Source organism: Pelodiscus sinensis, chromosome 4 (assembly GCF_052426305.1).
Source record: "Pelodiscus sinensis isolate ZL-2025 chromosome 4, ASM5242630v1, whole genome shotgun sequence".
Lineage (NCBI taxonomy): Eukaryota > Metazoa > Chordata > Testudines > Trionychidae > Pelodiscus > Pelodiscus sinensis.
In genome coordinates this window covers 134,504,885-134,531,003 of record NC_143055.1, presented here as the reverse complement: position 1 = coordinate 134,531,003, position 26,119 = coordinate 134,504,885, and the positions used below count along the sequence as shown (strand labels likewise).

At 43.1% G+C, this 26,119-nt stretch overlaps 1 protein-coding gene across 17 annotated transcripts in view; it reads left to right on the top strand.

Annotated features, from left to right (window-relative positions):
* ADGRL3 (adhesion G protein-coupled receptor L3) overlaps positions 1-26,119 on the top strand; it is a 630,261-nt gene that overhangs the window by 356,977 nt on the left and 247,165 nt on the right. For 15 of the 17 annotated variants that reach the window (XM_089778190.1, XM_089778189.1, XM_089778187.1 and 12 more), the window contains one exon: positions 22,622-23,422. The exons of the other annotated variants lie outside the window; for them this stretch is intronic. In XM_089778190.1, coding sequence (XP_089634316.1) covers positions 22,622-23,422 — 801 coding nt within the window. The remainder of the gene's footprint in view (positions 1-22,621; positions 23,423-26,119) is intronic. 17 annotated transcript variants of the gene reach the window in all.

Here is a 26,119-nt window from a genome sequence, read left to right as displayed (position 1 = left end):
AGAAGAGAAGAGAAGAGTTCTTTGTTTCCTCCATTGAATGTATTGCCCAGTGGCTCTAGAGACATAGCTAAGAGGCATGTGCCACATTTTGCATTCCAGTCCGCTGGCAGTCTGACAGCAAATGTTCCCCCAATTACACCCATGTGTTTGGTTTTGAATTTGATCTCTCTTAGGACATATATATTTTTAAATCTCTCACAAACAAACCTGTTCCCAGCCTCTTTCTGTGCCTCCCCTGACATCTTGGGGGGTGCTCATGGGATCAGTGACACGGTACAAAGCCATTCCTGTCCAGCCACGCCTCACTCACCGTACTCACCCATGGCTGCTCCATGTTGCTACGAGTTAGGGAGTTGCAGAATTTGCAGTCGTTTCTGGGCTCCATTGGCTTGCGGCCAGGGACTGAGCTCTGCACGTGTTTTTCTCAGCAGCTAGGTCACTGGTGTGCCTAGAATCATAGAATACTATGACCGGAAGGGACCTCGAGAGGTCATCGAGTCCAGTCCCCTGCCCTCATGGCTGGACCCAGTATTTTAAGTGCCTGATAGATCCCTTGCCATTGTGATGGTGAGGCGCTCTTGTGCTGCGTTGCTGGAAGTCCTTTTCCTCCTCAGAGAAGGAGAGCAGATTTGGATGCTGAAAAGAGGCGGGATTTGGGCTTTTTTTCAGTATGTCCTTGTGTGTGGCGGGGCAGAGGGAAGGTCCCTTCCACTGCTAGTACTCTGTGTCTCAGGTCCACTGTGTCCATTAGCTGGCGGGCTCAGGCCCAAATTGCCTCAGGAAAGAGAGTAACATGAATGTTAGGAATTGTGTATTGGACTGTCAGGAACTCACTCCACAGCTGACCTTACACAATTCACCGTACGATGGAGCATCCAAAGCAACAGCCGGGGCCACAGGCATTACATTGTTGAAAGGGACTCAAATGAAAAGTTCCCCCATGTCAGCTGTATCTCCTATCCATGAGCAAAACCATTTATTATTCTTTCCCTTCCTCCATTGCAGAGTTTGATTCAAGACTCGGCAGCACCAGCTGTGAGGAGTCTTTTCTTTGCGGGGAGTTCCTGCTGCTGCTGTCAAATAAGTCAGGATGCTGCCTTTCTATGCAGGTCTCCACTTCAGCTCGCTCTCCTACCTTTCTTCTTCTTGAACCATTCCCTTACCCTGGGGTGGTTTGGGCGTGTATTGGAGTTGCAGCCTGCTGGACTCCTGAGGTCTCTTCCAGCCCTATGATTCTACGATACTACTTTGTGCAAAAGGCTCAGATGCCAAAGTAGACTTGCTGGACCTAATTCTCTGCACCGTTATACTGGCAGGTGAAACGTCACTGATGCTGACAGAGCTACACCAGTGCCCACCTGGTGGCAATTGGGCCCAATGAGTTTCTAATACGAGTCTGCACGTTTTGGTAATAATGCAAAATGTGATTATTATATGGACAAGTATGAGGCTGAGAAAATTGTGTGGTTTTGGTGCTGCCTTATCTTTCAAGGGATGCATTTTCCAGTATGAACTGTGGAGTATATATTTAATGCAAGTGGTCTAGGTATTTATTGTGAATTGGCTGCACAGCAGACTGAATATTGACAGTGTGGTTAAATACAGGGAACTTGAATGCCGTCTCTTTACTCTCATGAGTAATCCTTACTCCTGAAAACAGGCCTAACAAATCACATGACAAGGGGATCTGCAGGATCATTCTCCTGCACATGGGATTTTAAGGACAGGAGTAGAAGGACAGTATATGTATTTCTCCAACATTGGTCGTGTTCAGGAACAGGTTAGACAAACACCTTCAGGGTCTACTTGGTTCTGCCTCAGTACTGGAGTCTGGACTTGATGACTTCTCAAGGTCCTTCCCACCTTGATGTTTCTGTGATTCTCCCAGTTTTTTATTCTATTGTTTGCTATTTTGTTACTCCACATAAATCATTTTCTACCACAGAGATGCGTATGGGGAAAGAGCAGGCTGGATTAGCCATAAGCATCAAATTTGACAGTTGCCCGCTGAGCCAAGTGGCTTCCAATGGCCACAAACGTGTGAATTTTGCAAACTCTGACAGTTCGTCTTCACTTCAGACTAGAAAAAATGATATATTTGTCTTCACAAATATAGCATGTGCCAGCCCTCCCCCGACCACACCCACCAGCAATACAATTTCCTCCCGTTCTCCTCGCTGTGTTTTTGTTTGACTGCTGTCAATAGTACCACCTTTTTTCCACGCAATCATACAGCTGGTTTGATTTAGGGGATACATTCAGGCATACTCGTTAAGCTTCAAAGGTAATTTAAAAACAAAAGAACCCAGGTGACGCCGAGGCCTGATCGTGAAACAATATCATACTGGAATGCCAAACATACAGGAGTATAGTTTTACAGAAGAGACAAAATAAAAACTACCCCATTCAGTGTCTCCAGGGCCCCATCTGCTCGTCTTTGGGCAGGTCTATACTTACTGGGAGATTGGCTCTGTGGTAATCGATTCCCCCGTGGGTAGACTTAGTGGGTCTAGTAAAGACTCATTAAATCAACCGCTGATCGCGCTATGTGAACTCCGGTACTCCACTGCATTGAGAAGGGTATGGGAAGTCAATGGGAGTGGAGACCTTGTAGCAACTTGACCTCTAGTATGGCGACTCCACTTGTGCTATTCTCCTAGTTGGAGTTGCATGCCTTCGGTAGATGTTGCCCCATAATGGAGACCATTCCTTTTTTAAGACACATTTCAATTTGCATAAAAAAGTGTTGGGCCATGTCTCCCTTGCTGTAGTTCCATAGAGTGCAGTGGGCCAAATCATCAGTGCCATGGAAGACAATACAGCTATGCCTATTTGCTCCTCTTAAAATATGGTCTTAAGATTCTGCACACATCCCTCTTCCTTTTGTGTTGCTGACGCAGCTGCGAGGCTGGACCAAAATAAAACCTGAAGTGAAGCTTTAATTCTTTTCCCTATTTAAATTTTGCAAGATAAATATGTTCTGCTTTGAGATCAAAGTGAGTATCACTAACCTGGACAGATTTATTGAATTACCTCATAGTGTTTACTCCATCTTCATACACTGCCTGCCTTCCTCTCCCTCCATCTCTAAAAAAGAAATGTTTTAAGCTGTTGATGAGAGGGAGAAAATGTTGCATGAGCTCTACCCCAGAGAGAAGGCACTATTCACTGGTTGGGCTGATAAAATGTATGATTGGGACAGAACTATACATCTACAGAAACTACTTTGCAAGAGCTCAGTTGCTGTGATTTCAAATACTTAGCCTATGGTAGGTTAAGCCATTGTAGAGAACAGAAGGACAGCCATTGTGGGTCAAACCATGTGGGTCCATCTAGCCCAGTGTCCTGTCTTCCAACAGAAGCCAATGCCAGATGCTTTGGGGGAGGAAGGACAGAGCAGGGAATCAAGTGATCCACTCCCAGCTGTTGCATCCCTGATCATCTTGGCCCATAGCCACTGAAGGACCTATTCCCCCCTGAACTTTCCTCATTCTGTTTTGCACCCCATTATAGTTTTGGCCTTCACAACATAACCTGTGGGACAAATTACCAGCAAGCCTGTGTTGTGTGAAGACGTACTTCCTTTTGCTTGTGTTAAACTGGCTGGTTGTTAATGTCATTGATTGATCCCTGGTTTTTGTGTTCCCTGAAGGAGTACATGACACTTCCCTATTCACTTTGACCATGCCATTCCTGGTTTTGAAGGCAGGTACACACAAAGGGCTGTCTGAATGTACGTTTTACATTTCAAATGCAATTAGTCTTTTTTCATGAATGGTGAAGATGGTAGCTCTTAATATGCACAACATAAGTCATTGCAGATCACACAATATCGCTACGTAGTAACAACATGTATACTATTTATAATTGTTGGTGTGGCAAGCAGAATATTCTTGTTTCACAGTGTATACCAGTGGAAGCTAAGGTGTTCCGCTGTGTTTCCTTAAAGTGTCAGTGCCTAGTTCACTGCAAAGAGCTTCTTCCCGTATGTCACTTGGACAAATTGTGCCAGTTCCATTTAAAAAAAAATAAACCAATGTAATGCATAATTTAATCCTCCTCTCCCCTCCATGCCACCAGATAAAGCAAAATCAAGGAGACAAATCCTGAAATTGGTTGCATTTTTAATTCAGTCGCTACACAAGCATATTCCCCTTGAAGTCAGGAAAAGGCGTGCATCGCTTTTGAGAGCATCAAGATAGTCTTTTGTGAGTAACTTTGCCCACAGTCACATGACTGGTTGTCAGGTGCACTGTATCAGCCACACTGGCCGTGGTGCACAACAGGCCACCCAAATCCCCATGAGACTCACGTGCGTGGCCACTGCAAACCCTGTTAGAACAGTGCATCATGTGCTCCCACCAGGGCCTGCCCTTAGGGAAGGCGTTAAGGTTGAGGTAGATAATGCTGACCTCAGAGAATGGAAGTAGTTACATTTTGGCTGCCCCCTGATCAGGAGTGTCAGTATGGGAGGACTTGTATCCTACACACGTGTGCCCCACTTCACAGTCAGCCCTTTGTGTAGAAGTGTGACAGAAACTGCCATGCAATTGTTCCTTTAACCATCCCCACCATTTGTATCCTTCTATAAAATATCTCTCAGACGTAACCACGTGTCTTTCTCCTGGCTGACTCAGTCATGGAGCATTGTTTGTAATGAAATTGTAATAGGTTTTGTCCTGGCCGTTCCCATCTCCTCTCTAGACCTCTTTATGTAGCTGGGAAACTGAGGCACAGAGAGGTTAAAAGACTGCCTTGGCTTAACCACGAGATCTTGCATGATCTAAAAATAAAAAAGGAGTCTCATAAAAAATGGAAAGTAGGATAAATTGCAAATGATGAATATAGGCAAATAGCACAGGAATGCAGGGGCAAGATTAGGAAGACAAAGGCACAAAATGAGCTCAAACTAGCTACCAGAATAAAGGGAAACAAGAAGACTTTTTATAAATACATTAGAAGCAAGAGGAAGACCAAGGAGAGGGTAGGCCCAGTGGTCAGTGAGGAGGGAGAAACAGTAACAGGAAACTTGGAAATGGCACAGATGCTCAATGACTTCTTTGTTTCGGTCTTCACCGAGAAGTCTGAAGGAACGCCTAACAGTGAATGCTAGTGGGAAGGGGGTAGTTTTAGAAGATAAAATAAAAAAAGAACAAGTTAAAAATCACCTAGAAAAGTTAAAAATCACCAGGGCCTGATGAAATGCATCCTAGAATACTCAAGGAGCTGATAGAGGAGGTATCTGAGCTTCTAGCTATCATCTTTGGAAAATCATGGGAGACAGGAGAGATTCCGGAGGACTGGAAAAGTGCAAATATAGTGCCCATCTATAAAAAGGGAAATAAAAACAACCCAGGAAACTACAGACCAGTTAGTTTAACTTCTGTGCCAGGGAAGATAATGGAGCCAGTAATTAAGGAAATCATCTGTAAACACTTGGAAAGTGGTAAGGTGATAGGGAACAGCCAGCATGGATTTGTAAAGAATAAATAATGTCAAACCAATCTGATAGCTTTCTTTGATAGGATAACGAGTCTTGTGGATAAGGGAGAAGCGGTGGATGTGGTATACCTAGACTTTAGTAAGGCGATTGACACGGTCTCGCATGATATTCTTATCAATAAACTAGGTAAATACAACTTAGATGGGGCTACTATAAGGTGGGTGCATAACTGGCTGGATAACCGTACTCAGAGAGTAGTTATTAATGGTTCACAATCCTGCTGGAAAGGCATAACGAGTGGGGTTCCGCAAGCGTCTGTTTTGGGACCGGCTCTGTTCAATATCTTCATCAATGATTTAGATATTGGTATAGAAAGTACGCTTATTACGTTTGCAGATGATACCAAGCTGGGAGGGGTTGCGACTAATCTAGAGGATAGGGTCATAATTCAAAATGACCTGGACAAATTGGAGAAATGGTCTGAGGAAAATAGGATGAAGTTTAATAAAGACAAATGCAAAGTGCTCCACTTAGGAAGGAACAATCTGTTTCATACATACAGAATGGGAAGCGACTGTCTGGGAAGAAAGGGATCTAGAGTTTATAGTGGACCACAAGTCAAATATGAGTCAGCATGTGATGCCGTTTCAAAGAAAGCAAACATGATTCTGGGATGCATTAACAGGTGTGTTGTGAACAAGACACGAGAAGTCATTCTTCCGCTCTACTCTGCGCTGGTTAGGCCTTAGTTGTAGTATTGTGTTCAGTTCTGGGCACCACATTTCAAGAAAGATGTGGAGAAATTGGAGAGGGTCCAGAGAAGAGCAACGAGAATGATTAAAGGTCTAGAGAACATGACCTATGAGGGAAGGCTGAAGGAATTTGGTTTGTTTAGTTTAGAAAAGAGAAGATTGAGGGGGGACATGATAGCAGTTTTCAGATATCTAAAAGGGTGTCATAAGGAGGAGGGAGAAAACTTGTTCATCTTGGCCTCTGGGGATAGAACAAGAAGCAATGGGCTTAAACTGCAGCAAGGGATGTTTAGGTTGGACATTAGCAAAAAATTCCTAACTGTCAGAGTGGTCAAACACTGAATAATAAATTGCCCAGGGAGGTTGTAGAATCTCCATCTGTGGAGATACTTAAGAGCAGGTTAGATAAATGTCTATCAGGGATGGTCTAGACAGTATTTGGTCCTGCCATGAAGGCAGGGGAGTGGACTCAATGACCTCTCGAGGTCTCTTCCAGTCCTAGTATTCTATGATTCTGTGACTTACCAGAGGTCTCTCTCAAAGTCTGTAGCAAGGCAAAGAAGTAATCCTAGGTTTCCAAGGATTTAAACCAGTGCCTTGGCCACTGGAATGCGCTTCTTCTCTGACTTAGTGACCATGAGTTTCAAATGCTAAAGCTAGCTCATGTACACTCTAAGATACAGTGACATTTCTTAAATGAATTTCTGGAACAGTTACCTTGGTACATGGTGGTTGAGGTGCACACATTTCAGTACGCCATCCCTCAGGATCTCATGTAGTGCTTACTGAATAGGGCCACGGGACAAGTTCCATCAGTGCCGCTACCTTTATGTTGCACGTTGCTTAAATATATTACTTTCCAGTTAATTATCGTAATTAAAACCGCTGAAGATCACACTTTTGCTTTGGTGGTAACTGTGCTGGTAACAGTCACCTTTTATGGCCTCCTTAGAAAATAATGTGTATCGTTACACTTTGTTAGACTGACTGTTAAATCTGGTCCCAAAAGCCCAATCCTTTGAAGAGCAATGTGTCTAATTACACCATTCCTTGCCCTTTGTTTTCTCTCCAAAATGCGTCGTGACCAAAAATCCCTCACGTCCAACTGCTGACTCTCTATTAGTCTGCGGCCCCAAATAATGAGGGGGAAGGAGAGGAGGAGAAAAGCGAAGTTTACTACAGATATTTTTTTCCTTTGGTGTTCACCTTTTGTAGAGCATGAAAAAAAATCCTTTCACTACCGTGTCATATTATGGCTGAGGCCACTGAGAAGGACACTCCATGGTACTCCCCGCTTTTTGGACTATTTTAAGGTGACATTAGACCTACTTAGAAAAGGCAGTCATAGACACTGATGTCAGCACCATGTCATGTGATCACACAAGACATATGGTAGATACTTTAACTCACCAAGACATAGGAGACTAGCCAAGGCTTCCATTATTGCAGAGCTGAACACTTTTCAAAACTCTTTTCTCTGAGGAGACTCCGATTTCACTCATATGTCTCTCAGCACAGCCATGCCTGGGCAATCATTATTAGCTTCTTTTTGGCCCCATGCAATTCTCTATTATACAGCTAGTCTTTTGCCTGGCAATATGACAAGCAGTTCATTCTTCTTCTTGATAGAAATATTATCAAAGCATATGGAGCCTGGATGTAGCAAACCCCCTCCTCCCCCCAGGCAACACTATAGACTGTTATTTGGCAGACTTTTTTTCCCTCCTTATTCTTTAGTATTAGGTACTTCCTGAGGGCTCCAGAAGTCCATTGACATCCCCAAATTCCCCCCAGGACTGGATGATGGCAAATTTGAATGAATGTCGGGATTGTATCTTGTTTGAACTTAAACAATAAGCATTTTCCATCAATCTAGTAAGGAAGATACAAGCAACTAAGCAATTTACTTGTAAGTAAGTACAGTCCTTGGGATCCTGCCATGTTGCCAGCTAGGTCCTCAATGCCATAGATGTTGGGTGTTTCTAAGTTAGGATGTATTCTGGATGTGTGGTTATTAGGATGAAAGTATTTGCTATACAGTCACAGATCATGGTCAGAACTTTGCGAACAAGTAAGAATGGTTGAGATGACAGCTTTCCACTGTGTTATATTTCAGCAGTTTTAAGGTTTAGCTTACTTTCATTTTGATGGAGGAGCCATGTTTAATCATGGTGCAGTATAATGAATCTCTACTCGTCAGCTGCCATATTGGGAACAATAGCAGTTGAGTTGCCAATAAAGTTTTGCAGAATAAATTGTGAGCATAATTCAGTTTCACACAGCATTGAACAGTCTACCCAGAGCTGCCGTACACTAACTCATCTTGCTGCTTATTTATAAGTTACAGATAAAAAGAAAAACACCATCTCATGATGAGTTGCATATAGTCGCTACAGATAAAGAAGTTTCTGCTATTTGTCTTATTATGAGTTAATAGCATTGCAGACTATTTTACATAATGAGATCATATGTGCAAATTATGCGTTTTTTTCAGTAAAAATTATTCATCTCTGATGAGCCAATCAGGGAGCACATGCAAATCTTTTTTTCTCTTTTCCCTGTGTAGCTTATCACTGATGAATAGGTTTTTAGACTCCATCTGGTGTTCAGTAAGTTCTGTTAGAGTTAGGAAGTACCTGCCTCAGTTTAGAGATTTTTGATCATAGGAAAATAATTCTGAATAATTCTAGTAGATCTCTGCTAAGTATATAACACTACTTGTTTTGTTTTGTCCACTGCGGTAGATATTGACACTTATTGCCCTTTTTAGTGAAATATCTTGCTGGGGGGGCGGGTGAAGGGTAGAATTGCCTCTTGGATAAAGTGCATATAACTTCTCATCTCAACAGACTTCAATAACTGCTTTGTGAAATGTTCACCAGGAAAGTTGCTCAAAATAATTAGGAAGAGAGGTATAAACTATTAGGAATCCACAACATGAGTTACTGGATGAATGAGTTGGGGAAATCTGAACTTAGAGTTTTCCTGCAACTTGTTTGGTGCTATTGGAGTTGGTCAACAATTTTTTAGAGGAATAGTTTATTCACCCCAAAATGCACTTTGGGGTGACTTGAAACTGTTCATGAATTTGACATACCTGGTTTCAGTTGTTCACAAAATGGCTGGAGAAGATGCTGATGGTGGGACCCCTGTTGTTCTCACACCCCAAACAAACACATGAAAAGCCCTCACAACTTGAGCTAAGTAACTAGGGCATTCCCCTGTAAGGGTGTAAAATTTGGTTCCATACATAATGGATTTTGAATTGGCCACAAAATGGTAATATCAGGATTTGCCTGGCTCTAGAGTGGCCATGTGAATGGGGTTGTATGTTCATTGACGTTGGTAGTGAAGCTTCAGCACTACCCGAGCTGGGCGTGTAACAAGGGTGGGTTTGTTTGTTTGTAACAAGGGTTTGTTTGTTTGTTTTGTTGTTGATGGTTTTGATGTAGACCTTCGGAATCATAAGCTTGAATTAACATTCAAAATAACAGGCTTTTCCCCTTTTTAAAACATGAGAGCCCATTTAAAAGCTTCTGTATGCCTACCTAGTGGCAATTCACTACATATTTAGGTATTTTAAATGGTCCTGAATGGAATGGCCGATCGCCATGGGAAATGAGTACTTATTCATGTTGAGGTATTAGCTAGAGGTGTCTGAAGCAACTCATTATGCTGGGTGCTATACATATGACAAAAAGATGGCTCCTTCTCCAGAGAACTTGTCATTAAATCAGATCTACGCTAAAAAGTTAGGTGGACCCAGATATGTTGGTCAGAAATTTAAAAAAAATCCACACTGCTGTGCCGTTCATTTAAGCTGACCAAAACGGTGTTAGATCAATGGAGCAATTCTTCCATCAGTTTAATGCAGCATGTCTAGTGGAGTCACAGGCATGAGAATAATAAGCATCTTCCTCGTGCTAGGTAACTTGTGAGGAGAATGTAACAGTTGTTATCACACAAGTGCAGTCATAAAGAATCTCTCGTGCACAGCAGATAGTGTTCACCGATGGGTATTCTAGCTCCTGATTCATTATATGTTATACTGAGTTTACTTTTGAAATTACTAATTTAAAACATATACTCTTTTGTGTGTTGTGTTTTAAAGAGCGCAGAGCGCTGTTTGTACATGAAGGAGCATGTTAATACCATGGAAGGTTTTACACATCAATCAGGTGAACCGAAAGCTAATAAAAAACACCCGTGGAAAAAGACACATTGGTTTCCACACCATCGTTAGGCACCACATTGAAGAGTTTAATTTAGAATGTAGCTGGTGAAAGCATGTCTGGATTACTGACATTTTCAGTCTGCCCACTTCGCAGGGAAATTCGTTAGGAGGTGATCATTTTGGAAGCCCGTTCTAGGAAGCCGTTGTAATACAAGGTTCTTGAGTGGCACTTTCATTCATTGATGCATGGGTATTATTTGAAAAACATAATTTAAAAACTGAGCTACCGAGATTACTCCTGCCTCAAATGAAGGATTAACGGCACTTCATTTGCCCAGAGACACAGATGACTGTCAGGCCTTTTGGCTGAATAATATATAAAGATTTGAATGAAGACCATATTGAGGGTGGAGATAGATACAGTGCTTGTTCTGTTTTCCTGGCAAGAGACACATGTCAAGTGAGATGGCCACGCAGGCCTTGCCCTGTTGCATTCTTTTAATTGAAGTTGAGGGAAGCATGCCTGTGAAAAGATCACGAGCCAGGGAGTTGAGGGCTGTGGGGAAGAAGTTTCTGGCCCTTACATCCACAGGCAGAACACAACCAGTATCTGTGTCCAAAACAAATAATATCAGCCTTCTGGGCAGACCCCCTGCCTCTTTGTGCTGTGGTGTGACGTGCACATTTGATATTCACTTGAGGATATTGCGTTGTGTATTTCCCGTACATGGGGGGTGGGAGGGACGCAGAAGGAGGCAAAATCATTTAGGAAGAGTAAGATTCATCTCCTGCCTCCCTCCTCCTCCTCTGAGATGTGGGGTTGGCTGTGCTTTCTAGCTGCTGAGTAATGGAGCAAGAGGAACACGTGGGGCCTGGAGACTTCAGGAAAATGAAAAGTCTGTGGGTCTCTGTCCTTCCCTGTGCAGCAGTTTTGGCTCTATATTCCTTCCAGCATCCTTACCCAAGCTGATTGGGTTCTGCTGGATGGACCAAGTCTACAACCTGTTAGCAGGTATAACCTTGTCGTGATGGTACAGCCTCAGTGGTGGTCAGAAGGACCATATGGCTCTATGCAGCAGCCTCGTCTGTGGCTGAGTCCAGTGTAATTTACTCAACTCCCCACAGAGAGCAAGTCATAAAGATCAACATGCTCTCCAGCACTCAGCCCTTTCTGTCCAGTGGAAGAAAGCTGCCCTTTTCCCAGGGTGCATCATGGAACATACGTTGTTGGCATTAGTTCCTGATCAGCTTATGCACTAAGAGCCATTCACGACATCGTAGTGTTTTTAGTTCTGTGTGATACTGGATCAACTGGATGGGCAAGCTTGAAAATGTTTCTCTCTCCCTAACACAAGGTTGTCCAATACAAGAGATTGTCTCCCTCTCTCTTTAATTGTTCTCACTTAGGCACGTTTTGTCTGTACCAGTTTTCCTCTATGTCAAATAACCCTAACAATGCTTCCTCTATAAACACTCTGAGGTAACTCTGACAGCCAGCTAGCATCTGGCTGTAGTAGAGATCCTGCCTGACCACCATCGATGAACTTTTGCCCACAGAAGTCATATCCCTGCCAGGGCATGTCTGCACCCCAGCCTCTAGTTCCTTTACCCGGGATGCAGTTGCTTGCATTAGAATATTTGAAAGACAAAATGTGACCTCACTGAAGATCTTGTTGCTGTTTTGGCCTCTCAAACACTCAACTTTCCCAATTTCCTTACACGATTTGTGTATTTATTTAGATTTATAACAATATATATAGGTCCCTGCCCTATGCTTATGGGCACCCCATTGATTAAAATAAACAATACAAAGACCAGTGTAAAAGGTTGCTTATATATAAATAAATATACAATACTGTCCTTCATCTCTGAGACCAGCCTCTTCCTTGAGGCTCCGTCCCCACTCCATGGGTTTGGCAGATCAAGGTTGGGAGCTGAGGATGCTCACCACCCCCTTGTTTATACCCACAGTTCAAGCACTTCATCTGATCTCAATGGTGGCTGTTCAGGATGGATAGACGGATAGAACGTAAACCAAAAATAAGGTGCAGTCCTTCACTCCCACCTCCAAATGGCCTTACAGGAAATCATAGAATAGCAAGACTAGAAGAGACCTCAGCTGGTCATCCATGTTCCTGCAGGACCAAGTATTATCTAGACAGTTCCTAACTGGTGTATGTCTAACCTGTTGTTAAATATCTCCAATGATGGTGATTCTATAGCCTCCCTAGGCAATTTATTCCAGTGCTTAACTACTCTGACGGAGGGCATTTCCTTATGTCCAACCTAATCTCCCTTGCTGCAATTTAAGCCCAATGCTTCTTGTCCTAACCTTAGAGATTAACAAGAACAATTTACCTCCTTCCTTCCTGTAATAACTTATGTACTTGAAAATGATTATCATTGTCCTCTCTGTCTTCCCTTTTTTCTAAGCAAAACCCAATATTTTCAGTCTTCCAACAGGACATGTTTTCTAGACCATTTAAATGCATAAAAAATACTTTTCCCTGTTTCATGATGGAATCACTCCAGACCAGATGATCTGTTCTTGAGGTTTTTTTCGCTATATAACATCCTTAATTGAGTTAAATAAAGGGATGGATGGATGAAAATGTTTAATTCTTCTTGGCACGGGAGGAATATAGAGCCATCCTCTCTCAATATACTATATGATTTGAAATAATTTATAAAAGCTGGAAAAGTGCTGGACACAATTTTTATTTTTAAATGTTTCCTCACTCGGTCAATTCCCCTGAAACAGTTCATCCTTGAGTTGTTTGTTCCTCTTTTAGGTGTGACCTTGTAGCAAAGTATTACTTTTCCAGTCCAAGGGCAGTTATAAAAGTGGCATGTTATTAAATACTCAAACCCACATGAGTGTAGCTGGCACTAGCTTCATTGCCGCTCTGTCCTTTTGGAGCATGTCAAACGCCGCGGCATCCTCACCCTGCTCCCCAAGACTATCCTTATCTTCAGCAGAGCTCAAATGAAGGAAGAAGAGGGTCCTAAGAACCCGGGCTAAGATTTAAATTGATGACATGGAAAAGCAAGGGACCAATCAGCTCCTCCACCTACCCTGGCTGACCAATTGGTGGATAGAGCTTCAAGAGGAGGAGGGGCTATCTATGCATCCCCTTCCCCCCGAGTATGTGCTCTTCTCTCTCTTCTCTGGGGCTGTCTGTCATTTCAAGACCCATCACATTTCCCTCCCATTCAGGCAAGTAACTGTTGTCTTGGTATTACCCTGTGCATGCTACAAAAGAAGAATCCCATGCAGGACTGCACATGTGACACTCTGGGGCTGTCCCCTAAGTGTGCTTTATGAATGGCTGAGCCACAACTAGACTTGGTTGTAATTATATATTGGGAAGAAAACAGTTAATGTTGCTTTCTGTTCAAGTGCGTTATTTGTGCTGGAGACTGTTAAGAAGCCATTTTCAGAGAGATGCCCATGGGACCATAAAAATGGTCAAACTGGGTCAGGCCGAAGGTCCATCTAGCCCAGAATCCTGTCTTCCAACAGTGGCCAATGCCAGTGCCCCCGAGGGAGTGAACAGAACAGGGAATCAAGTGATTCCCCACCCCTGTCACCCACTCCCAGCTTCTGACAAACAGAGGCCAGGGACACCATTCCTGACTAATAAGTATTGAAGGAGCTATCCTCAAGGAATTTATCTAGCTCTTTTTTTGAACACTGTTATAGTGCTGGGCTTCACAACATCCCCTGGCAAGGAGTTCCACAGGTTAGCTATGCATTGCGTGAAGAAACACTGTCCTTCTACCTGTTAATTTCATTAACCTGCTACCTGTTAATTTCATTTTGTGACCCTCTAGTTCTTCTGTTATGGCAGTGCTGTCACAGTACTTTTGTTCACAGGGACCACGGATGCCATCCTGGAATCTTTGTATTTTTTGTGGCATCTGTCCTTGTGAGCAGTGCTGCGAATTATCCTAGTGAAAAGACACATCAGAAGAAATTGGGGGTTTGGAGACAGTCTTATTTGTAACATGTCCCAGACTTGTACAGTGGTTCCTTGAATTGCTTCTATGCTAGCCTAGTGATGTATTGTAGACTACAGTATTGTAGCCACTGCAGTGGTTAATTACTTCTCTGTAATCAATACTTTCTGGCCAAATGGTTAACTTCTGTTAATGACAGTGCTGATAGCTTTGAAATGTTCATTCCATAGTGCATTCTGAGGGAAGCCGAGAAACAGTGAAAACTGCTCAGTCCAATTTCCGTTTTTCCCTGCTTGTTATATGATATACAAGCCAAGGGGCACTCAATGGGTTAAATTCCCAGGGCTTCCAAGACTCCTCAGTGCAACTTTGAAGTAATGTGAAGTTGCACCAGTGTACTCTAGAAGAGAATTTGGCCCATTGGAATTGAAGAGCAGTAAATTTAGAACTCACAGAAGGACTTACTTATTTGTCTGATCTATAGAAAACACTGGGGAGGGGGTGGTCATCTGCTGTGGCTGGTTGGATACCGTCATAACCACTAACAATGTGTCCTTCTGCAAGATAAAGGAGATGAATTCTTCACAAAGCTCAGTTGGTCATGAGTAAATTCTCTCCTTCGGCCCGCTTCCTTCCCGCGGGATTGTACAATTGTTTCCATGTGCTACAGAGGATTTTGCCATCCTTGGAAGCATAAATTCCAAGCAATACCGTAGGAGCAATCAATCTGAGCTCTGATCCAGTAGAACAACTTCTGGGTGACGAGGAGCTTTGAGACACATCACCAGTGCCTCCTCTTCCACCACACACCCGACCAACCCACACTCATTGCTCAAGAAAATAAATGATGGCCACCTCATGCCAGATGTAGTGTTGGCAGGGGCTATGCAAGTTGATTTTAATCATGACTGGCTGCATCACTGCTTTTGCAGTGCTAGTGCCACTCTTCCCTGCTGTCGAAGCAGTCATGTAGCTTAGTCTACTCAGCCCTTGACTGCCACCAGCTAGAGTCATTTCACTTTTAACCTCAGTCGGCTTTGAGCTAGAGAGGAGTCTGAACCTAGATCCCACATTTAGAGACCACTGAGCTCGGGATCTGACCCGTACAGGTGGCTCACACTTCTTTTCGCATCACGTGCTATGGACTGAAATGCCTGATGTGTAAGGATGATTGATGGACAATATCCAAAGCCTGTTCCTCAAATGTTTCTTTGAACTTGGAGGGCTGGCAGGGTCAGCCTCACTGGGGACCTGCAGCGTGGCAGTGCCTGTGGTGAATTCTTGGCAGGAAAAACAACACACATGCACCTTCCTCTGTGGTATTGTCCCTCACCCTGCTACTAGTAAATGTTTGCTTCTTCTGGAAACAAGTGATGGCCCTCAGTGCTGTTCTGTGGGTGTTACTGTCCCTCCCATCTCCAGTGGATGAGGCAAGAGTTGAGAAGAACGGAATGCGGATGGCATGTGACCCATTTCTAGCTGATGGCCCAAGATAGATGTGTTCTAATATTTCTTTTCAGTGAAACATCATGTACGCGGCTATGTAAAATAGGATTGCTGACAGTGTGCCAGGTTGCCCGGGGTGCCAACTGATGAGCTGAGATGCCACCGAATCAGCCTATTTCGCCATCCTTAATCCCTTTTACCTGGTCTTTCTGGATGCGTTTAAACTACAAAGAACTGTTGAAAGAAGCTATGCAAATTCAGCAGGACTTTGCATATCTTCTTCCAGTCGCATTTTTGAAAGAAATTCTTTGGAAAATGAAAGTAGTCTGGACGTGGTTCTTTCGGGGGTGGATGGGACCTTTTCCAAAAGAACCGCATAAACCTCATTTTTTTAGATAGAACGGTTCTTTCGAAAAAGGGTTTTTTTTTCCAAAAGAACTCTAGATATTATTTCGGGTAGAGTCCTCCACAGGCCAGTTACCTTTGCAGCCTGGGTCTAGCAGTTCTCTTCCCTCCTCCCTTGGTTCAAGTCCTTTTGTTTCTGGGTATTTTCAGATATCTCTTTGAGGTGGGGAAGCAAAGGTGAAGCAAACTGAAGACCATTATTTTCTCCTCCCCCAAATACAATTTTCATAAGGTGGGAACCCTTTGTTCGATTTCCCCACCTCCTAGTAGAACAGTTTATCAGGTGAGTACCAGGTCATCTTACTCTGTGGCAGTAAAAATGCAGGAGTCAGTGGCAGTGGTGTGTAGCCTCCCCAGGAAGACCAAGCCTATTCACAGCCCCTTCTCCTTGCTGATGGGCCATCAGCCCTGTCTGGTTTTTCCATTGTAGTCCCTGACATGCTGGCAGTGGGAATGACTCAAAGCAGCAGAGTGAAATACTGATACGCAGGTGCCTCTCTTCAGGTACAAAAAAGAATGCATGTGTATACATAGAGTAATCATATTTAAAAAAATTCACATTTCCAAATGATACTTCATATGAATTATTGTACAGGAAGCATATTTCAGTTATGGCATGTTCATATCATAAGCACAAAATGCAACATCACAAACAATAACGATAGTATTCGGGTGCAGTTTGCTTCTGATCATGAATGTGGAAATCCAAGATCAAGGCTGGTTTATCTTTACCTATGAATACACAAATCACATTGTCTACAACAGAATCATTAATGGGTCATAAGTTGCTAACTCTTCTCATATAGTTATCAGAGGTATCTCCCACTTCTAAGCACAGAGAGTAACAATTAATTTCCAGTGAGTCTGACGCTTTCAGTGGTGCTCTGCAAAATGCTGGATTTTTAATGCGGAGCCATTCGTTGTGTCTTCTCCTGACTGGACTGTGGCCTACTATGCCCTGCACAATTAGCCATGCAAAATGTCCTGGTTGCCTCTCCTCTTGTCATCAGTTTTACGATGTGTTGTCTGCTTTGTTGCTGTTGTGTTGGATGGGTTGCAGATTCTTTCTTAAATGTTGATACTGCAGCAGCTGACTTAGTGTTGGCTCTTTACTGTTTGTTGTCTTCAGTGTGCTTTCCTTCCCATGAAGAAGTGGTTTTCAACAGATACAACCATGCTAGCTGCCTTACATAGGCTACACAATTAAAGCCTGTGTTACCACACATCCATGACTAGAGATGTAAAATCCTGTTTAATCAGCTAACCACTTAATAATAAAGTTGAATCAATTAATCGATTAAGCGGGATTCCATAGGGGGGAGCTATAAGGCTGCCGCTCCTGGCCCTGCCTGCTCCACTGGGGTGCCACTCCTGGGTACTGATTAACCAGCTACCGGTAATTGCTTATTCTGTAATCGGTTAACTGGTTACCCGTTCACATTCCCTACCCATGACATAGTTCATACCGGTTGGACACTCATGAGCGGATACCGAGGGTAGACTGAAAATAGGTCAGTGCCTCCAGTACTGTAGGAACATCGCCTGTGCCCTGTGTGAGAGCTGACTGGTAAACGCCCTACCCGTGATGGGGGATTAAGAAGAGGGAAGTGGCCTGCAGCCTGTTGGTTCCGTGCAAGGCTGAGTCACTCCCCTTTGGAATGGCGCCTGCCAAGTGCAGATGCATCGTGCAGGGGAAGGCAGGGTGTGGGGCACCATCCCTTCTGCGCCCCTACGCAAGGTGAAAAGTCTAGGTCTCCTCTGCAAGGGCCTGATCAGAGCAGGTGGATGTTGCTGGGCATCTTTCCATTGACTTCAGTGCGATCAGGCCCTAAATGCTTCTTGGGCGAGGCTGGCACCACACTCTTTCCGCACTGCACACATGGGCTGGATAGGTGTGTTCTGGCAGTGAGGGGATCGGGGCTGCTAAAAAAAGGAGTCCATCTCATGGACAGCACTGTAGTGCCTGATGGACATGATCAATGTAAGTGACAGTTTATGGGCTTTGGGGGAGTGCGTTCATAGTAGGAACAGGTGAATATTTTAACAGCAAGAAATATTTTTACATTTTACAAATTAGGGACGTGAAATCCCATTTAATTAGTTAACCAGTTAAATGTAACGTTTAAAGGGGGGGTAAGTGGAAGGAGTACCCCCCGCAGCTGGGCTGAAACGCCTTCCCGTCCGCCTCTCCCTCTCCCCCCCCCCCCACCGCGTACAAGGCTGCTCTGTGGGGCTGGCTTAGTCCCTTCCCTACTCCAGCCCCCACTGGATGACTGGAACCAGGAAACCTGACCCATTCAGGGTTAGGCTGACCGGCTAACTGGTTTACCATTCCCATCCCTGTTACCAATAGTGGAGTATTTACATTCTTTCCATTGGTTGGCTGTTAAATGGGGGAGATCTTGATAATGCTAATCATTTTGTAAGTTCTGACTGCAAGATTGATTGTGTACAAGACCCAGATCTGTGCGATTTTACTTCCCGGCCCAGTAGAAATACTTCTAGATAGAGCTGTGCAGGTTCTCTTGATTTTGAAGCAGTTGGGCCATATGTATCCAGGCATTCCTTGCCCTGTAGAGGTTATTTTATCTAGACATCTGGATCAACATGATTTCAGTTAATAAAAATCTCATTTTATGCATGGTCTGAAAGCAATGGAATGATGTCTGATTGAGTTCAGTAGACTTTCGATCGTGGCCTGGTTTCTTTGACGATTGTAGTACAGCTATGTCATGTGCCTGTATTTTATCCAGTGTATGTGAGAGAAAGCAATGTTTTACATATTTATACATTTATATATAATATATATCAGTCACAAAATAGAGCAATAACTGAAGTAAATTAATAATACTTCCTTTCATTTGGAAGAGGTATAGAAAAGCACCAGGCCAATACAGTACCATTAATCTATTCTCTTTTCTCCTTTCTCTCTTTACTTCTCTCTCTCCAATAGAAGTGGAACAAAAAGGTAATTAAATACCTTTCAAATTATATATATATATTACTTATTTATAGGCTAAGTTATATAACAGTTTAACGTTTTAGCTGAAATACCTTTGTCATTAATTCTCATTTTTTTGTTAAAGTTTTAGTTTCTCTGCTGCTCAACTTCACAAGATGATACAGTTTTTTCTGCTGAAAAGACGGATACAGTTTTCTTTCTTAATTTTCTAGTCCAAAGTGTAAATTAGTTTCCTCCTCCCACATCCAACAGAATCTGAAAAACATGAGTCCCATACATCTGAATCTGAAAAACAAAGTCTCATACATTACCTATTGTAAAATGGTGCCATGGCTACATTGGCTCCAATGCAGTTCCTTCAGTTTACAGTAACTGAGAATGTGGCATCAAATTTCTTACGTCAGTTGAATTTGTGATTTTTCCTATGCTCTTCCCCCCCCCCCCCCCCAGGCCTTAATGAACTTTTTTGCTGTTGAAAATAATGGGTTGACTTCTAAGCAAGTTGTAATTCAACTGCCTTGTATACTAGTCCCACGCTAACAGAAAAGTCTAATGGGACACTTTTGCCTGGCAAGTCACGTTTTAGGTCATCTTCATACTGCAAACGTACACACAAACATTGGCTGAATTGTGATACAGGAACTCCTCACTTAACATTGTTTCATTGTCACCTATTGCTTATCGATTCGAATGCATGCTCATGTAAATTGGTGTAATGCTTCCTTATAACGTCCTTTGGCTGCCTGCTTTTGTCCACCATTGGTGGGATTTTCTGGTAAAGCAGGCAGGTCTTACGGGGTTTGAAAGCACTATGGGCTGGCAGCTCCCATCAGCTCCCCTCAATTCCCTGGGAGGGATGCAGCTGGGCAGCTGAAGTTCAGCTGCTCCTCCCCGTACTGCCCTGCTGCTCCTGCCTCTGCCTTGGAATTGCTCCCAGGAGTCTCCTGCTTAATGCTGATGTCAGGAAGTCCCTCTTCCTTCCCCTCATCCAGCCCCCCACTCCACACCCCATTTCTGCGGGGAAGTGGTTGCAGCCACTCTAGTGCATCTATTGGGTTTTTTCCTTCCCTCCTGCCTCCCTCCATGCTGCCTCTACGGTGTGAGGTTACATGAGCAATAGAGCCCCACCATTGCTACTTCATCATTTAGTAGCAAGGCATTCCCAGGAAATGGTCCACTCCTCCGCCTCAGCCAAGCTGTACGATCAGCGCTGCTGGGTACTGTGGTAAATTGTTTGAAACGTATTCCGTCCAAGAGAATTTGCTCAGATCCTTCACTCAAATCATTTTGTTTTTCTTCGTTTAAATCATTGCTCTGTGGGGAATGGGTGAGGAGGTTGGAGAGAGGGCAACCTCGTCTCTCTTTCACTGCTGCAGCGTGGGGCCAGGCGAGGCACGGCTCTTCATGGCTTCTGCAGCAGCAGCGGGTAAAGCTGGGAGACGGGTGCATGTCCCTCAGCTGGGGACAGACAGACAGACTCCCCAAATATACAGAAGTTAGTTGAACCTTTCTCTACCCTTTCCCTCAGCCGCCCCAATCGGGTTATAGCTGCCCTGGCCCACGACTGTGGCCCCTTGCTGCCCCCTGTGGTCATTCTACAGTATAACCGTCCCTACTAGCAGACCCTTCTTTCTGTTTTATGAGAAATGTGCACGTTTCAGGCACATCCCATTACCCGGACACAATCACAGCCTGACCTTGCTTTAAGTTATGCATGAAGCTGCACACCACATTTGGTGTCCTAGCTCTTACTGTTTAGGAGGAGTCCTTGAACAAACAAGGACATGGATGGACAGACAAACAGACACTCAAATGCTCTCAAATATGTAATAGATATGAATATACTGTCTTTTGTCTGCTGGAAAAAAAATTCCTGGAATCTAATCCTGCGCGCGCGCACACACACACACACACACACACACACATCCTATACATTAATTCTTACAGATAAACTGGATCCACTTAACATCATTTTGCCTAAAATAATACTTTCCAGGAACATAATCCCAATGTTAAGTGAGGAGTTACTTTATGGGATGAGTCCTCTCCTACTCACACCGAGGTCAATGACAAAGCTGCAGTTGACCTTTCTGTGAGTTAGGCCGGCCCCTTGGTATTGTTTCCAAACGCATACTTCCAGCTCAGTCTGCATCAGCATATGGATCCCCCATGCCTGCCTCAGTTGCAGAATTAGGGCCTTTGGGTACACATGAAATTTACTTTCTCTCCCTCCATCGGTTTTTGATACTGTCATATCCTTTCACACTCCTGGCACGCCAACACGTGTATTTGCAGTATATTCTTTCCTTAATACGCATGCATGCCTTTAGTGCATGAGAATTGATCTGGGTGTCCAAGGGAGAATATAAACTAGATTACACCTTTGTTTGTGTCACATGTTGCAATCATTTTATTGTTCACCATATCGTGCTCTGGGCGACACTGCATGTACCGCGCCATTGCAAATAGTTCTCCTTCAGTTGGAGATAAGATTTCAGTTTTTTTTTTAGTTGTCTTCTCCCAACCTCCATCCATGCAACATATCACTCTAAAAACCAGCTGATTCCTGTCCCATTTCCATTCTGAAGTCTGAGCAGCAAAGCATAGCTAGCCACGCCATTCCTGTGTGCTCCTCTCATATAACCGTAGAAGGTATATGTTTTTAAGTTTGAATACTACTGTGTTTAACAGGACATTTTTTAACTGATTAAAATCTAGACCTTGGGTTCCTCTCCAGCGAACTTTATTCTTTTCTTTCCTTTCTTCCTTCCTTGCTTCCTGTCTTTTCTTTCTCCTCTCAGTATTCATCCATTGTTCATTTTTAATTGTGTGGACTGCATGTTCTGTGTGTTGTGTAGTGGCTTCAAAAATCTTATTGCTAGTTATGGCCAACAGCAGGATATTTTTGTCTTCCTATTTGCTTTCAATGTTCCTTTCTGTTGCCGAGGGATTTGCCTCTGCTTTGCCATGGTACCTTTTAAATATTTCATTCCACCTGGGCTGTAAGGTTGGGATTTTTTTAAAAAATTCCATTTCCAGGGCAATCTTCAGTGGACTGTTCAAACTAAAGATGTGGAACAATCCCCCAGATATCTACCCCTTCACCTAGTAGGTATAGATGTAGTGTAGAATATAATCTGAAAATACAAACCTATATACCCGTAGGGAATACATATTCATTTCAGAGTTTACAAAGATGAATAGCCCAAGTAAGCACACCAGTAAAAAATAGTTTCCAAAGGTGGTTTAAAAAAATGAACTGATGTTGATTGAAAAGGCAGCAAAAATCAACATGGAGGAACATGTCCTCTTCTAGACACGCACACTGCCCGAGGTGCAGGAAATCTGCAGATAGACTACTTTTGTTGTGGGCTGATGCTATTCTGCTGCAGAACTGTAAACTATTAGGAGTTAATGCCAAGTCCATGGGGCGCTCATTAACTTTCTTTTTTGTGTTTAACTCTTTTCCCCTCCAACAGTTTTTCTTTGTCCTGGCCTCCTAAAAGGTGTGTACCAGAGTGAACATTTATTTGAATCAGACCATCAGTCTGGGGCCTGGTGCAAGGATCCTCTGCAGGCTTCAGACAAGATTTACTACATGCCCTGGACCCCGTACAGAACTGACACACTGACGGAGTATTCTTCCAAGGATGATTTCATAGCTGGGAGACCAACAACCACCTATAAACTTCCTCACCGGGTAGATGGCACCGGATTTGTTGTGTATGACGGGGCTTTGTTCTTCAACAAGGAGCGAACCAGGAATATAGTCAAGTTTGACCTGAGGACAAGAATCAAAAGTGGGGAGGCTATTATCGCTAATGCCAACTACCATGACACCTCTCCATATCGGTGGGGAGGCAAATCTGACATAGACCTGGCGGTGGATGAGAATGGGCTATGGGTAATCTATGCAACAGAACAAAACAATGGCAAAATTGTCATTAGCCAGTTAAACCCTTACACCTTAAGGATTGAAGGGACGTGGGATACGGCCTATGACAAAAGGTCAGCATCCAACGCTTTCATGATCTGTGGGATTTTATACGTGGTGAAGTCTGTGTACGAAGATGACGACAATGAAGCCACAGGAAATAAGATAGACTATATTTACAACACTGACCAAAGCAAGGATAGTCTGGTGGATGTTCCCTTTCCAAACTCGTACCAGTACATCGCTGCTGTGGATTATAACCCCCGGGACAACCTCCTTTACGTATGGAACAACTATCACGTGGTGAAGTATTCTTTGGATTTCGGACCACTGGACAGCAGATCAGGTAAGTTTCAGTGTTAAGGTTTGCTTTTGGCTTTCTGTTATCTAGAACACAAAGCTGGTTGGTTGGTTTTTGCAAACAGGCTGTGAAGTGCAAATATATTTCTCTTTGATCGTGTGTGTGTGCATGACTTAAGGCCCTATACTTGTCACCGTTAATGCTTAGTTGCTTCAGGGACACGCTTTACCGTTTAAAGAACATTTTCTGTTAGCTTACTTTGAATATAAATGGAAATGGGAAAGAAATTTTACTGCTAAGCCTGAGCCAACCTCCACAAGTCCACATTCTTATTCAGATCATCAGAATCACCAGCGGAAATGCCTCTTCCATTGAATTTATTCTATCAATTGAATCCCCTCAGCTTTTTAGGACAGAACATTACTTATGTGAAACATGTTGCTCTCACTGTGTAAATACCAAGGGGTGGAGTCTTAGCTGATTCCAATCAGTGTAGCTTCAATAAAGTTGATGAGATGTTGCAGAATTACACGAGGAGAGAATCTGACCCCTAATACATTCCTGCATATGCATGCGCACTCACACATTTTGTCTGTTGTCCTGTGTATTCATGATTAATTTCAGTGCAGGTAACATGATCCAGATTGTTTTTCGTGTGTTTTCCCCCCTTTGATCATTTGTGTTGCTGTTATATTAAAAATCAGTTTGAGCTGGTCATTTTTAAAAATCTTAATAGAAGGAAATTGTAATCCATTTCTAGGTAAAGACTCAACCCGAAAAGAAATCCATTTTCCAGTGGATTTCCATCAGACATCTTTACAGGAATTATATTTGCCTGATTTTTCATTAACTTAAATCAAGTGCTTCCTTGTTACATAAGGGTAAATCCAGAGTTACTCCATGATCAATGAACTTGGATCTAATTCACTAAATTGGGCAGGTGTCTTGATGATTTTCTTTTAGGGTTTGAAGTGTTTGTTTCTATACAGACGGTATGCAATAATGATATAAATTCAGTTTATCTGTGCTAGAGGCATCTGTCCTGAATGCTGAGCAGGTAAAAGGAAAGACATGGTTCATATAATTTTCAAAGTAAAATATTTATTAATGTGTTGTTTTTTTCTCCTAAAATCTCCCCACTTTGTGAAATATGATAACAAAAGAGAATAAGGGCCTATCTACATGAACATGTTAGTTGGAAGAAAGCTGGTACATGAATCAGTTTTGCACTAGACTGAGGCACACTCACTGTCTCTGTGGAGCCTGATAGCACACCTTGCACGTCAAAGCTTGGTAGACCAAAGGGCACTACAGAACTTTTAGTGCACCACACCAAGGTGCACATGTATGCTCAGGACTTGTCTCTGTAGCTTTGCAGTTCAGTACAGGCAGGTGAATAGCAGTGTGTACCAGTGCGCTATATTGCAATTCCCTGTTTATTGCAGGCCCACAATAAAAGGTTCCCAGTTCACATTAATGTAGTTCCCTTCCAAGAGATCTAAATGTACAATAAGAACTTAACAGTAGGAGAGTGTAAGATGTGCACTAGGACACGGAAGAGTTAGTGTTAGCCTGACCCATCCTTTACTCCATAGGCTGTGATTAGTGAACACAAAATCACATTTAGATAAAGAGCTTTTAAAGGAAATTGTCACTTTGAACATCTGGGAATAAGCAGAAGGGAAAATAAGTTCTGTCTGTACAGCAACATGCAGGGAAGAGAGGAGACACATGGGACAAAGGACCCCTGGTTGCCATTGTGGAAAAGAAGAGGGGAGAATTTGAGGGTATCAATCTAGGAAAGATTTCAGATGAGGAGAAAAAAATGAAAAATATTACTTCACACCACAAGTTAATGACGAACGCATACTTTTGGAGCAGTGGAGTGAAACGGAACAATATGTGAGTTGACAGTCATCCAAAAGGAGCAAAAATCAATTGCATTCTTTTCTTAGTGTAGTATATTTTATCCTATTTTTGACAAATCTTTTCAGTATACTTCAGCAGAGTCTCTGCTGTCCCTTTTCACACATTGGTCGTGGACAATAGTTGAATCTCTTACAAATAATAAATCTCACCTCAGTGAGAAATCAGGTGGTTGCAGGTTTGTCAACAAGTGATTTTTTTGTTCTTTTTTGAGTGCCAAAGTTAAAATTGAGAGCTGAGCAGTGGTTTGGGGCTTCTCCAACGGTGTGCTTAAAGTAGCCTTAATATAGAGGCTTTAGCCCTTCCCCCGCCCCAGCCAAAATAATCCTGTTCACAGTTGTTACAAAGCTTGGAATTTAACCCTCTTTGAATTACCTTTGTGAACAGGTAAAGCTGAGCACTGATGCATATCCCCACCTCCTGCCCCTCACCAGGACATATAAGTAGGTGTGTGTGTGTGTGTGTGTGTGTGTGTGTGTGTGTGTGTGTGTGTGTGACTTCCCATTTTACAGAAAACATCTCACAAGACATCATCCTGGGATGTCACCGGTCACCAGGGCTGCATGGGTCTTTCACAGTCACTGATCCTACAAATGATGCATTCTCAAATGCAGCATCACAAAGATAAATAAGTATTTTTTTTAAAGAGTAAACTTGCAAAATTCCCCATGCAGCCTCATTTGGGGGCGAGGGCATTGTTGTACCTCCCAATCCAACAGAATCACTCATTTCTGAGCTGGTAGGAGAACTGACATTTGTAAAATGACACAACGCACAATATATTTGGAAGTGGTGATGGATAAGGGAGAGAGAATC